Source organism: Corvus cornix, chromosome 4 (genome assembly GCF_000738735.6).
Source record: "Corvus cornix cornix isolate S_Up_H32 chromosome 4, ASM73873v5, whole genome shotgun sequence".
Taxonomy (NCBI): Eukaryota; Metazoa; Chordata; class Aves; order Passeriformes; family Corvidae; genus Corvus; species Corvus cornix.
The window spans coordinates 54,474,515-54,487,149 of NC_046334.1; the positions used below are offsets into that span (position 1 = coordinate 54,474,515).

Genomic DNA, 12,635 nt, shown 5'->3' on the forward strand with positions numbered 1-12,635 from the left:
TGATTAAGCATAAAATGTAGACAGTGTCAGTACCATTCATAGTAAGAACTGTTTAATACCACCTACAACCAGATTAATCACAATCAAAAAAAAGAGAGAGAAAGCTGTTCTGATACAGCATTTCCACAACACCCTTGGGAAGTACAACTGCTGCTTCACAGACTGCGGATGTTCCAACTTCCTCAGTTTATACAGCAAGCCAACAGATTGGACAATTCAGATTTCAGAAATGTCGTGTCCTCTAACAGGACCGCTAGATCACGTAGCCTTGCATCTCTATCTTGGAGTTATTTCTTGACCACTGCTGACATTTCATTAATTATAATTAAAATTCATGTCTTTAAGGTGTTGGGCTGAGAAGAAACCCAGGTATGTGTCATCAGCTGAAGTTCAGTACTTTCAGCTCAGGGTGTCAATAGTATTCCAAACATCATCAGAAATCTTTCTCTGATAAGAAAAGCACACTACTTTGATTCGAAAGAGATATGGGTTTTTCTTGTTTCGTCCACCTTCCATGTTCTTCCTTCCAATTACAGAGCTTTCTGAAAAGCACATTATGAGACAGGACAAACTTCTAAATGTTTCCGAGAATTTCCTAAGATACAAATCCCATTTTCTTAAGTGAACTGTCTAAAGGCGATAATGCTTCCTCCTGCTCCTTACAAGATAGATTCAGAATACGTATAAGCAATTCAGAGCCATCAAAGCCTGCTTAAATTAGATTATTTTAAATGTTTCGGTAAAACCGCTGGTTTTAATTGCAGGAACTACCAATTGCCCTAAGTACAGTAATGCGACTTTTCTTTGAAGAATTAAGTGAAGGCTGGAATGCTTTCCACTTTCCTGGAGAATTAAACCCCCCTGGGGGCAGGGATGGACACCTCTGCCTTTGCAGGAGCTGTGCTGCGATGCAGCAGGACCCGCGAGTTGGCTGTGGCGGGTCCCTCGCCCGTCCCCGCCGCAGCCCCGTCCCCGCCGGAGGCCGCCCGCGGGTGCGGCGCCGGGGCGGGCGCGCTCGGGGGTTCTCGGCCGCGGCTGGCGGCGCCCCGGACACTCGCACGGGCGGCACCGCGGGAGTCGACGCGGAAGCGGCGGCTCCGGATCTCAACAATATCGCTATTCAACAGGATCCTGCACACATCCTGCGGCGGGCTCCTTCCCGGGAAGGGCCGCGCCGGGCAGTACCGCAGTGCCGCCGCCGCAGCTGGACCCCCTGCAGACCGGCCCGGCGCCCTCTGCAGAGCCGCACCGCGCCCGGCCCCGCGGCGGCGGGAGGCGGACGGAGGCGCCCGGGAGTGCCGCGGACCCCGGGAGAACAGCGTCCCACCCCTGCACCGACACGCGGGGGCCGTTACCTGTCACCGGCTCCGCCGCAGAGGCGGCCGCGCCTCCCCGTCCTCCCCGCCGGCCGCCGCCGCCGTCCGCAGCCTCCAGCTCGCACCCCGCGCCCGCGGCGGGCAGGAGCAGCCCCAGCAGAAGCAGGCAGGTTGGCACCGGCCGCACGCCGGGTGCTCGGAGCCCGCTCATCGGTACCGCCGCTGCCGCGGAGCAAAGGCAGGAACACAAGGACGGACGGAAGGAAGGAAGGAAGGAAGGAAGGCAGGGGCTGAGCTCTGCGCCGCTGCCGCTCCGGCGGCACGAACCCCCTCCGCACCGGCCCCGCACTGGCCCCGCGCCGCCTCCCGGCGCTTCCGGCGGCCCCCGCGCGGCCGGGCGACACGTCACCGCGCGGTGACGTCACCGGGAGGGGCGGTGAGTGCCGCGCGGCCCCGGCCCCGGCCCCGGTCCCGATCCCCATCCCCATCCCCATCCCCATCCCCATCCCCCCGCAGCGCGGCCCGGCCCAGCCCAGCCCAGCCCAGCCGCTCCTATCGGGGAGCTTCTGTCCGGTGCGGGCAGCAGCAGTCCCCGGCGGCCCTCGGGGGCCCGCCCGGCTCTCCGCCCTGCTCCCCGCCAGCCCATGCCGGCACCTGCGGAGCGCCGGCTCTCCCGGGCCGCCAGGCGTGTCCCAGAACCCCTTAGATCCAAACCGGCTGAGCCGGATTCAGGAAAGGGACAACGTGAAAATAAGATATTTTAGCTACAGGGCAAAACCCCGAGACCTCGGACTTTGTTACACTTGCCCCTATCGCACCACTAATGCAGACACCTGAGGAGAGCTTTCTGAAGTTTCGGCTCGGTGTGTACTACAGCCCTCTCAAAACATAAACAAAACGAGAAAAGGAAGAGTTTCAAGTCTGATCTCACACAACTGAAAACAGGAACACTAAGTCTTAACAAAGACGGAACCGCGATTTCATTATGCTTCAATTCTTGACCAAAAAAAAACACTTTTGCTTATGATGTTTCCATCAAGCCACTGAATGGCAGTAAAGTCTGTGCTTTGTCCCGTCCAAACCTGTGGTATGTTCCAGCATTCTGTTTAGAGCCATCTAACGAAAATAACACAGCCTTTAAAGAACAAATTCAATCTATCTTAGATACACAACACATGAGAAAATAATGCAGCACGGATGCTAAAAGCTATATAAATATTACCTTTCCTATTAACTATTGTAGTTACCTAAGAAATAACAGAAGAGGGGTTGAAAGAGTCTTGAGAAAAGCCTTTGCCTGCTCTGTAGACCCTACAGGAGACAGGAGCACAAAATGGAGTTGTACAAGCTGCTTCTGCGGGTCAGCAGAAAGCTAACTGGAAAGCTAACTGTGAAATCATTACAGTACTATTAAATGCAGCAGGAAACAATTTCCCTAGTGACATAGTTGGCATGCAAACTCCATCCCAGATGAAACGTACTTTTATTGAAAAAAAACCCAAAACTTTAAAGTACTCGTATAGCATATGAAGATTTGGAAAATGTGTCTAAACCTAATGAACTCTGAATTGTGAAGTCTGTGCATAGCCTTATCATTTCTGCTGGTGAATACAACAGCCTTTAAAGACCAACAGTATCTGACCAGATCTTGTGCAAAGAAAACAATGAAAAGCCTGTATCCTAAGAAAGCTTGTTCAGTGTTGTTTAACTTTAGGGAGGGGAGCTGGAGCAGAGTAAATTTCCCAGATGGAAACAAAGAAACCAGCTGTTAATTTAATTAATTAGTTAATGTTACATTACAAAGAGAGAGGAATGCATAAAGGGTACATGAAAGAGGCAAGTTTTCTGGAGAAGTGGGAACTGTTTTAACTGAGAATTACTGGAGTCAAAAGATCCGGACTGCACAGGACTGCACAAGTACTGTAAAGAAAAGCCTATTCTGCATTAGAATAGCTGTGAGATGGGGACAGTCCAAGAAAACGCTATGGGCCTAAAATAGACATGATCCTTACTAAAAATCCTTTTTCAATACTGGTTCATTTTCACCTCCTGCTTTCAACTACAAGTCTCCAAATCACGAAGCACGGAATGGATTGTTTTCAAGCAGTGTTTCAAAGCAATGTTCTGGAGTTCGGGGGACATTACTGCTGGTCAGCACACCATAGCAGAAGATCTCGCAGTGAGAAGCTTCTTAGCTGGAAATGCCTCATAAAGCACTGCCACTTCATATCATGCAGAATCAGCTGCATGAGCTCAGAATCAAGGAAAGGCTGCAGCCTAACCCATTAATCCACTGAAACCTAAATAATTTGTGGTTTCAATATGAGGACCCAAATTCTACAGAGTGCCCTGCAAGGCTTCATCACAGAATCAGAGAAAAATGTCTGACCTCTAGAGTTCATGTAATCTAACCCCCCTACTCAACCCTAATGAACATCACTCATAAGCACATGCCAGTTTCATTTCAGACTGGTGACCACTACTTTTTAGGTAGAGTGGTTCAGACTGCCATCCACCTCATCCACTTACCCAGCCCCCACTGGACTACAGAGATGCTGTGGATGTCACAGCAAGACCCTAGCTAAAGTCAATGTGCGCTGCTCTTATCACTTCAGTCATAGAGCCAACTATGTCATGACTGAAGGCAATTGTGTTGGTGGAACTGTGCTGTTTTTTCTGAATTGACTTGTCCTTTGTCATCCCAGAAATGGCTTCCAGAAAGATTTGCTTCATGATCTCCTCTGAGAGAGATACTTGGTGAGGATGACTGTTCTGCAGTTTCCTGCACCTTGCTTTGATGTTGGATGTGACATTTGCTTTTTTACACTAACTGGAAATCCCATCTGATTGCTACAGCCTTTAGAAGGTGATAGGAAGCAGCACAATGGTGTTACTTAACTTCCTCAGCACCTTTACAAGCAGCTCCTGTCCAGCCCTAAGGACTTGGAAACATCTAATTTGCTAAAGAATCCTCAGTTCAACCTTCCTCTACAGTTAGTCGAAGTCTCCTCCTCCAAACCTTGCCAAACTAGGCATAGAGCTCTGTGAGCTCTGAGGGCTGACCTTGCTAGTAAAGAACAAGGGAAAGAGGGCTTTGAGTGTCTCAGCCTTTTCACAGTTCTTCATCACTTGTGATTTGCTCCATTCATCAGCAGAGCTGTGTGGTTCTTGGGTATGCTTGCAATTTAGAATGTTTTCTCTGCCTCTAGTTGTGGACAGTTGTAAGAGAAAGGCTGGAATTTGTTGTGAATGGAGAATGAATGGTAATGTCTGGGCATGGGGTCGCTGGATGAAGCACACAGCAGCAAAAGAGTTCTCAGCATGGACTATGCTAACGGCACCCAAATTACCCAACCCAGCACATCTGTGTGCAGTTTTACAAGATACCCAGTTCTGGAGAAAAAGAGCAAGAAGAAATCCTGATGACTCACAGAGGTGAGATAGGATGGAGGTGCTGATCACTGTCAGCTGCTAAAGGCTACAAAGAGGCATATCCAAAATCTGTGCCTTGTTGCCAGCTTAGAGAAACCCAGGAGACATGATGAGAACTTCACAGCTGCTGTCACTTCTCTCCTGTGTAATTGCCATGGATGCTGGACCCAACAATGTCTGGACAGAGGCACCACTGTGGCGGGTGGGCAGCCTGGTCACCACGGCCACTGTATGGGCTTCATAGGGGCGCATGTTCCCGGTGCTCTGGAGCGTGGGAACACCCTGAGAGTGTGAGCAAGAGTTATAAAGTTGCTTTGTTTCAAGGTCTGCTCTAAATACAACCACATTTCCCGAAGAAGGTCTGGCACTGGCATGTGCTACGTTGTTGATAGAATGTTGCAACAGCATTTCCCACAACTGCCTACGTTTATTTTTTTGCAGGGAGCAAACTGGTCTCGAAGCCTAAGGGTTCAGCTATTTATGTTACCTTCTGTCACGAATCCAGGTGAGTATTAATGGACTCCTACAGTCTTGGTCGAATTTTGTGAGTGGTCTTTGCTGTATAGATAACCTGAGAGGTTTTTTTTTTTTTTTGAGTCCTGACCTGCATTCTTCCATTGACCTTCAGAGCAGAAAGCTTTTTTTCCTTTTTATTAGTGTTTATTAACTGCTTTGAGTTGCCTTTTCTGTTAGCAATTTTATCATTCACCTAGCCTTAATCACCACATCAATTTATCTGAACAGAAAAAGGGAGAGGAAATAATCTTCAGAATTGTTTAATGCCAACAGTTCTTTCCAATACATACATTCAGCCAGCCCTGTAATAACCCTGAAGCAGGTTTGAACAGTAGAATGAAGGAAAAAAGGGGGTTTTTCTGCTCTTTGGTGCTATTTGCAGTCTCTCCAAACTACAAGCTGTGAATGCTTTGGGTAGATGACTTTGGGTAGACTGATGAGGAAAAATGAACCGGACTAATAATAACAGATGAGAAAGAAACCTGGTAGGGAAAACAGAAACAAAGCACAAGCTCAAAAAAATGCTACAAGGTCACCTTACAGGAAAGAAGACTCAGAAATTAATACAATAACTTTTTTTTTTAATTAAAAAACAATGCAAGCACAAACTTACAATAAGTTCAAATTCAGATAAGATAATGACCATCAGATTATTGGTAAGTTGTCCAAGAAACATTTGATTCTATTAGTGCTGTGAAAAGAAACATTCCTTTTTGAACAGGCTTGAGATTAAAATTCAAATATCTTTTCTTGACTAGAGAAGTTACTCCTATATGCAACCAAATCATAAAACTCTCTAGTTCTCAGATTTCATGTGCTGATAAAATATCAAATGAAGGTGGAATTTTATAAGATTTGTATTTGCCAAGATGAGAGTTCAGGAACCCCTTCTCAGTTGTTTCTGGATTACTGAAGTGTGTATTTTGGGGAGGGAAAATAGTTAGTTCAAGAGGAAACTATATGAAGTATTTTAAGTGGTCCTGTATTTCCAGCTGTTAATGGACTCAGAGACTATGGATCTTAGATGTTATCTCAGTCCAATAAGAAAATTGGAACTTAGAGAATGGAAGTCAGTGAAACATCTTCCTTATCTGATGGGAGTATTAGCCCTTAGGATCTTCTTATCAAAGACCATGAGTCTAGATATCCCTCAAATGAGCAAATTACCTGGTAATAGGCTAAAATGCTGCAAAAAGGACAAAATCTCTTTCAGTAAGAAAGAAGAGGCAGTCATTAAGGGCAAACCAGAGGTGCAGATCTGCAAAGAACTTTTTTATTAAGTTTCCTAATATGAGATATTCTTTTCAGTCAGCATTGTCACAGGCATTGCAGAGGATTTTTTTTTCTTTAATACTTACAGAGTAAAGACAAATATAAAAGAAGTTTTGGAACACTCAATGTTCAGCAAGTGTTCATTGCAGCTGAGTCTTGTATTTGCATGGAAACTTTGCTTATCCTTTTCTCAAATTGTTGAGTTCTTTATGAGAACAAAGATGCCATTCCAGTTAGAAGATGTTGGCTAGGCAGACTGTGGTTGGATTCTGTTTATATCAAAAATAAACAAAGACTCAATCTGTTTACACAAGATCTGGAGGCACATCCGGAGATACCAAGTCTGAAGGAAAACAATAGCAGAATGAGTGAATAAAATATTTCAGGCAGCACTTTGATTTCTGGAATCTGTAGTAGAAGCCAAACAACTTGCCAGGACACAATCTTACTGGTGGTGCAGAAGTAGGGAAGGATTTTGCTATCTTGAATATTTTGGCTTGTCAGATTACAACAAAGTGATGGGTTGTTACATATTTTGACAGCTAAAGACCATTTGGAACAACAGAAAAATGGTTGTAGAAATGAATTACATTACAGATTTAGGTGATAAGAAATATGTTAAAAACTACCAAGGGACAGACCTGGAGATCGTGATGTGACAGAGTTCATAATCTGGTCTACTCAGAACATACAACACTACAACTGGTTTTGCCAAAATTGATTGCCAGACTGTAAAAGTCCAGACATCTTATTAAATTTCAAGAAGACTTTTATTGTGGTAATTTTGCATTCACAGTAAAATCATAATGTGTTCATTTGTAGTTCAAACTGTCTTTAAATGATCAGTGTAACTATCCCCAATGTTTCATGAACAGCAATATTAAATTGCTGGCTATCTTTTTCAGTTTTCAAGCAAGGTGAGAATTCAACCTATTTCAACACAGAATTGAGAGCTATAAACGTGACTCACCAAAAAAGGCTATCCTAGAGGGAATGGAGAACAGAGCATTTTACCACCAAATGAAAAAAAAGGTCCCAGTATGTACATAATCTTTCTTTCACTTTCCCTGAATCTCAGCAAATCTCTAAATCCACCATTACCTAACCAGAGACAGTCAGTGCTTTGTGTCTTATTCCCTCCCTTCCTGCTAGATAGGAAACAAGGAAAAGCACAATCAGGAGGTGGTGAGAGTCACTACTGCACATGACTATTTTTTATCTTATAACAAGCATACTGATCAACAGTGCGAAAAAAAAAAATAGAATAAACCCCACAATTTAAAAAGTATAATTTGGACAGAGTAATTTAGCACATTCTTGTGCATGCAGCAAGTATTGAAGAGTGCCTCCTGGGACATGTTTGAGTATGTTTTCTCTCAGAGAAAATAGTTCCTACTCACTTGTAACAGGACCTGTCAGGATGGAGTCTGCCTATTCAGGCTGGTAGAGGCATTCTGGGGATCAGTTTTAATCTTCTCAGTGTCTATAAAGTAACTGTTGCATTAAAAATAATGTGAGTAGTAACTTTCAGAATATTTTTATTGTCTAAATAAAGGTTTAATTCATAATATATAGAGCTGCTCTTTACCTGAATGAGCATGGTCAGAAAAATGCTGTCAGATTAATTATTTATAATGGAAATCATTTGTCCCTTTAAGACAATATTCGGGATGAGAACAAAGACTATTTATGACCTTCTGAAGAAGCAAGAAGAAAGTGGCAAAAGCTTTTACTTCAAGTGTGGTTTTGATAGTTTTAGAAGCTGTTGATTGAAAAGTGGAATGAGCAATCACTCAATCAGAGGCCAGAGCTTCGGTGAATGGGAGATTATATTCTCATGATCTGTGACTAACAGAGGGTAATAAAAAGCCTAGTGAACATGTGTATCATGTAAATACAATTCTATTGTCAGATGGTTTGTGGCAAATTGAAATGGCTGCTCTGAGGTCACAGCAAGCAGACTGTTTCCTGGAATTTCTGCAGCCAAGTTGCACATCCTGTAAACAGGAGCTCTTCAGATCTGTGGCATTCCACTGCCAGGTACTGTGAGTGACACAGAATCTGATAAATAAGATCATTCTGCAGAGGCACAGAAAGCTGGTCTCAAGTTACCTAGAAAGTTGAAGGAGACATGGAAACCACTACTGAAAAAAATCAAGTAACAGGTATATTGTCTTTGCCTCAATTTTTATATGTTTTGAGTTGGGTAATAGAGAGAAAGCATCAGAGACCACATCCTCAGTCACAAGGTCATTGGATACAGGCCATTTTCCTACTGTCAGAACACAACCTTGGGCTTCTGGTGTTATGACTTAGTACAAACAGCTGTATTTCTCACAAAAATAAAAAAAGAGTAAAATTTCATCCATGGCTTACATTTTCAGAAAGAGTACACATAGTTAATTCTTTTCTTGCTTGTTTTGCAGGTTGTGGTACTTCCAAGGTTGTGTGCAATGTGCTAAGCTTCCTTTTGAACACTGGAGTTGAACAAGTTTTCATGATCTTCCTTGGATCTGGACTTTTTTTTTATTTCTTTATCTGCCTGCATTATGAAATTGTGACAGTTTTGGTTAGGGTGGGACAAAAAAGTTCTGCATTCAGTGAAGTTTGTCAGTTTTCTGATATGACTTGTATGGGACAGGTCATATTTTTTATCTTCTACTTAATGAGTTTGAGCAGTTCTTTCTAAACTGTTCATGGTAGTTAATAGGAAATGTGGAGAAGGGCTCAACTAAAAGTCTAAATCAGAGAAAGTCAACTCTTAACCCCTTTAGAATCAATAGAGAGTAGTGGGAACTTCAGGTTGTTAATTTCTTACTAAAATAAGTGTCTAAGATCTGAAGCTTTTCAAACATGGAGAGGAGAGGCAAATCAACTTTCAGGAAAAAGAGAGAGAGTATCTTCTGTCTCTTGTCCATTAGGAAATGACCAATTAACAGTGCCCCTGATGCCTTCTTTATTCATGTTCTTGGGACACAGGAATAAAAATACCTTTTAGGCCTTACTGATATAACTAGAAAACACCCATACAGGTAACTGCTCACAGCATGAAGGAGCTGGAATGCACATCCAGTAGCAATGGGTAAACTTTTTCTAATGTTTTAGCATCTGCCTTCATGTTTACACAGAAGCAATTTCAGAGAATATCTTCAGAACTAAAATGACTAAAGAGAGTCTCAGAAGAGTATTTGGTTCCTAAGATGTGTTCCTAGGGGGATTGTCTGTGCTAACACCAGCAGTGTTCCTCTTCCCCTGGAATTAGTGTCTGTGATCATTCAATACTGAAAGATTCCATGTCACTCCAGAACAAGCCTCTCTATCTTGGTATCTCTGTAATCTGTAAAAAGAGACAAGCTCAAGAAACACGATGCAAAAAATTAGGTTCATAGAATCATAGAACGGGTTGGGTTAGCAGGGACCTTACAAGTCACCTTGTATGTTGCTAATGCCTTCTGAACTATAAAGGCTTGAGGTAGACGTGACACGTATAAAGAGTTACTGGAGAGAGATTGCAGTAAACCACAAACTATGGCAGTGGGTGCTGTTCCTTAAGGTAGGGTGGTTGCCTTGTCCTGAGAGTTTTAAGCTGAAAAGAATGAGTGGTGTACTTCTTAAATGCTATCAACTTCCCTTTTTTACATCTAACTGATCTCACAGCCTGAAAACCTCACAGTGAAATAAATGGGCTAGTGAAAATTTAAAATATATTACATTATGGAAGAAATAAAAAGCTTAAATGCCTATCATTAGTCCTCACTAATATCTTAATAAAGCAGAGTCTTGAAAGAACATTTCTGTTCCATAATAGCCCTGCCTTTGAATGGCCTGGTCCCACCAAAAGCAGAGTGCACAGCACTGACCTGATTGCATTGGAAAAATTTCCTGAACAGTATCAGTAACCATCTCTGTTTAAATGTCTGGACTGAAGTCAGGAAAGAGTAATTTATCCTGCACTTGTCATTTAATAATCTCACCATGGTGTTTTGTAAGAAGGAACAAAACTTCCATCTAGAGAAAACTGAAAAGATGGCTTACATTTGCATGAAAAACATACTCATTTCATTGGGTTGTGCCCAGTTTTCTGAGAGATCTACAGTAAATTCTACAAAAGAGGACTAAAAAAGCCAGTTCAACTCAGAATATTTTTCATTAAACTGTTTGGAATCTGTGAACAAAACATCTCTATCTATGAAGGGCTATTTCTTCTATAACATTTTACATTGCATGTGTTTGTGCTGCTGAAAAAAAAGGTGGTACTTTCCTTTATAAAAATAAAACAGACTGAACCGAGATTTTATAATAATGTTCAGAATTGCCTAGCAAGAAGAACAGTAGCCTTGCATTGAAAACACAGAATAACTGTGAGAATTACAGTTCAAGCTTTTAAACTAGGAAAACACAAATACATATAATAATATACAAAGTTCATTATTCACGGAAAACAAAAAATTTCATCTGAATGGGCCAAGATGGAACTTACAAAGATTCTTGCTCTTTGTATTAAAAAAACCCTCCATAGTTTACTTAAAAAAAAAAAAATTACAAACCTCAGGGGCAGAATTTCATCATTTTGCAGAGACCAGGAAAAATCTGACGAACTAGATAAAAGTGTCAAGCCTCTAACATTATGAATTACTATTGTAGATACCACACAAGAGGATACTTGGGTTTTCTTTGCCCAGATTGCTAGGTTAACTTAACCCTAATCCTTACATTCTCTGTCTTTTCTCTGGAAACAGCATTTTCACTTTTCCTAGTCTCATGTTCTAGAATATTGTGTAAAGATCTAGTGTATACAAAACAAGTTTATTTGTACAATATACCATCTTGGCCCTTCCCTCATCCAAAGTCTAGTAGTAGGAATAAGTTTTCTGGCAATATATTCCATTACTTGCTTGCAAGTTAGTGCCTAACACTGCTGTGTGTGTGATTTCTTTCAAAGCCAAGGTGGCCAAGGTCTTAGACAGGTTTTTTCTGACTTTGAGTGAACACATAGGTTACCATCCAGCCTGAGAAAATTTGCACTTACTCTGATGTCTGCAACTTCCTTGCTTCTCTCTCATTACTCCCTTCTAACTGAAATCCTGGTAGGCAATGCAGCACTCCCCTAGTCCACAGAGCTCTCTGGTGTCTGCATTTAGAATGGTGACCTAGGATGTTCAAGAAAACGCCCTGGGCATCACTTCCTGCTGTTTCGGGAGGAATGCATTGACAGGAAGGTCTTCGATAGATTTGGGGTTCTAAGATTGCAAACTTCTATTTAGGTCTTTATTAACCTAGATTGTTGCAAAGCCAAACATCTACTTCTTCCATCCTTTGATTGTGTGGTTTCAAGTCTGAATATTGATTAGCCGCCTAAATAAATAATACTTGCTGTAAACCAACTCTCCACTATAATACTTACCCCTTATCCCTATTACCACCTAATGCAGGAATGGACTGACACCAAATCTTTAAAGATTTTCCAGGATTTCTTTGTAACAGAATAGAAATATATTTCTCAGGGGAGGAGAAGAACCCTAATCAGAAAGGTTCCTATTTTCTGTAAACTGTAATTCACATAGACGGAAACCCAGATTAGATAAAAACTATGTAAGGATATTTGTTGAAGATTGCAAAAAGAGAAAAGAGAAGAAGATAAAGCTCTGGAACAGAAAAGTCTAGCAGTACAAGTAAGAATTTCAAAATTTATACAAACATATCAAAAAGACATTTTATCTTTTGTATGATTAACAGAACTTACTCAAGCTTTTAAAATTAAAAAAACCCTAATTGTTGAATAAAGATGCAATATAAAGTCAGTAGAAGAAAGCATACTTTGTTAAAATTACAAATAGCAAATGATCACTTTTTGTGTTGCAGAGGTCACAATTTGAGCACCTTTTTCCACACGCCCTTTCTTTCAAGGATGGTTTTCCCCACAGTGGAAGTGCATTCTGTGAGCATGAGGCAGAGGTGGCATCTGGGCTCTCCTGCCTCTGTGTTAATGGTGAGGGGTATTAATACTCCTAACACCACTTTCCCATGTCTATCAGTTAGCTGTAATGCCTTCAGGAACCGGGTACAGTTAGAATGTATTACAAACTAAAATAAAACATC

At 42.2% G+C, this 12,635-nt stretch overlaps 1 protein-coding gene and 1 long non-coding RNA gene across 4 annotated transcripts in view; one reads left to right on the plus strand and one right to left on the minus strand.

Moving 5' to 3' along the window:
* The window catches only part of STIM2 (stromal interaction molecule 2), a 71,554-nt gene extending 69,914 nt beyond the window's left edge, over window positions 1-1,640 (minus strand). The window contains exon 1 of one of the 2 annotated variants that reach the window (XM_039551509.1): window positions 1,356-1,640. In XM_039551509.1, coding sequence (XP_039407443.1) covers window positions 1,356-1,527 — 172 coding nt within the window. In that variant the 5' untranslated portion in view covers window positions 1,528-1,640. The remainder of the gene's footprint in view (window positions 1-1,355) is intronic. The other variant, XM_039551508.1, reaches the window with a different exon arrangement.
* A 43-nt stretch (window positions 1,641-1,683) lies between these two features.
* Window positions 1,684-12,337, plus strand: LOC104690692. 2 transcript variants are annotated; one of them, XR_005601838.1, is made up of 3 exons: window positions 1,684-1,752; window positions 5,190-5,253; window positions 8,963-12,337. It is a non-coding gene; the product is annotated as an uncharacterized LOC104690692 (long non-coding RNA). The 2 variants fall into 2 exon arrangements; XR_002046004.2 differs by lacking the exon at window positions 1,684-1,752 and adding an exon at window positions 1,839-5,038.
* The last annotated feature ends 298 nt before the right edge of the window (window positions 12,338-12,635 follow it).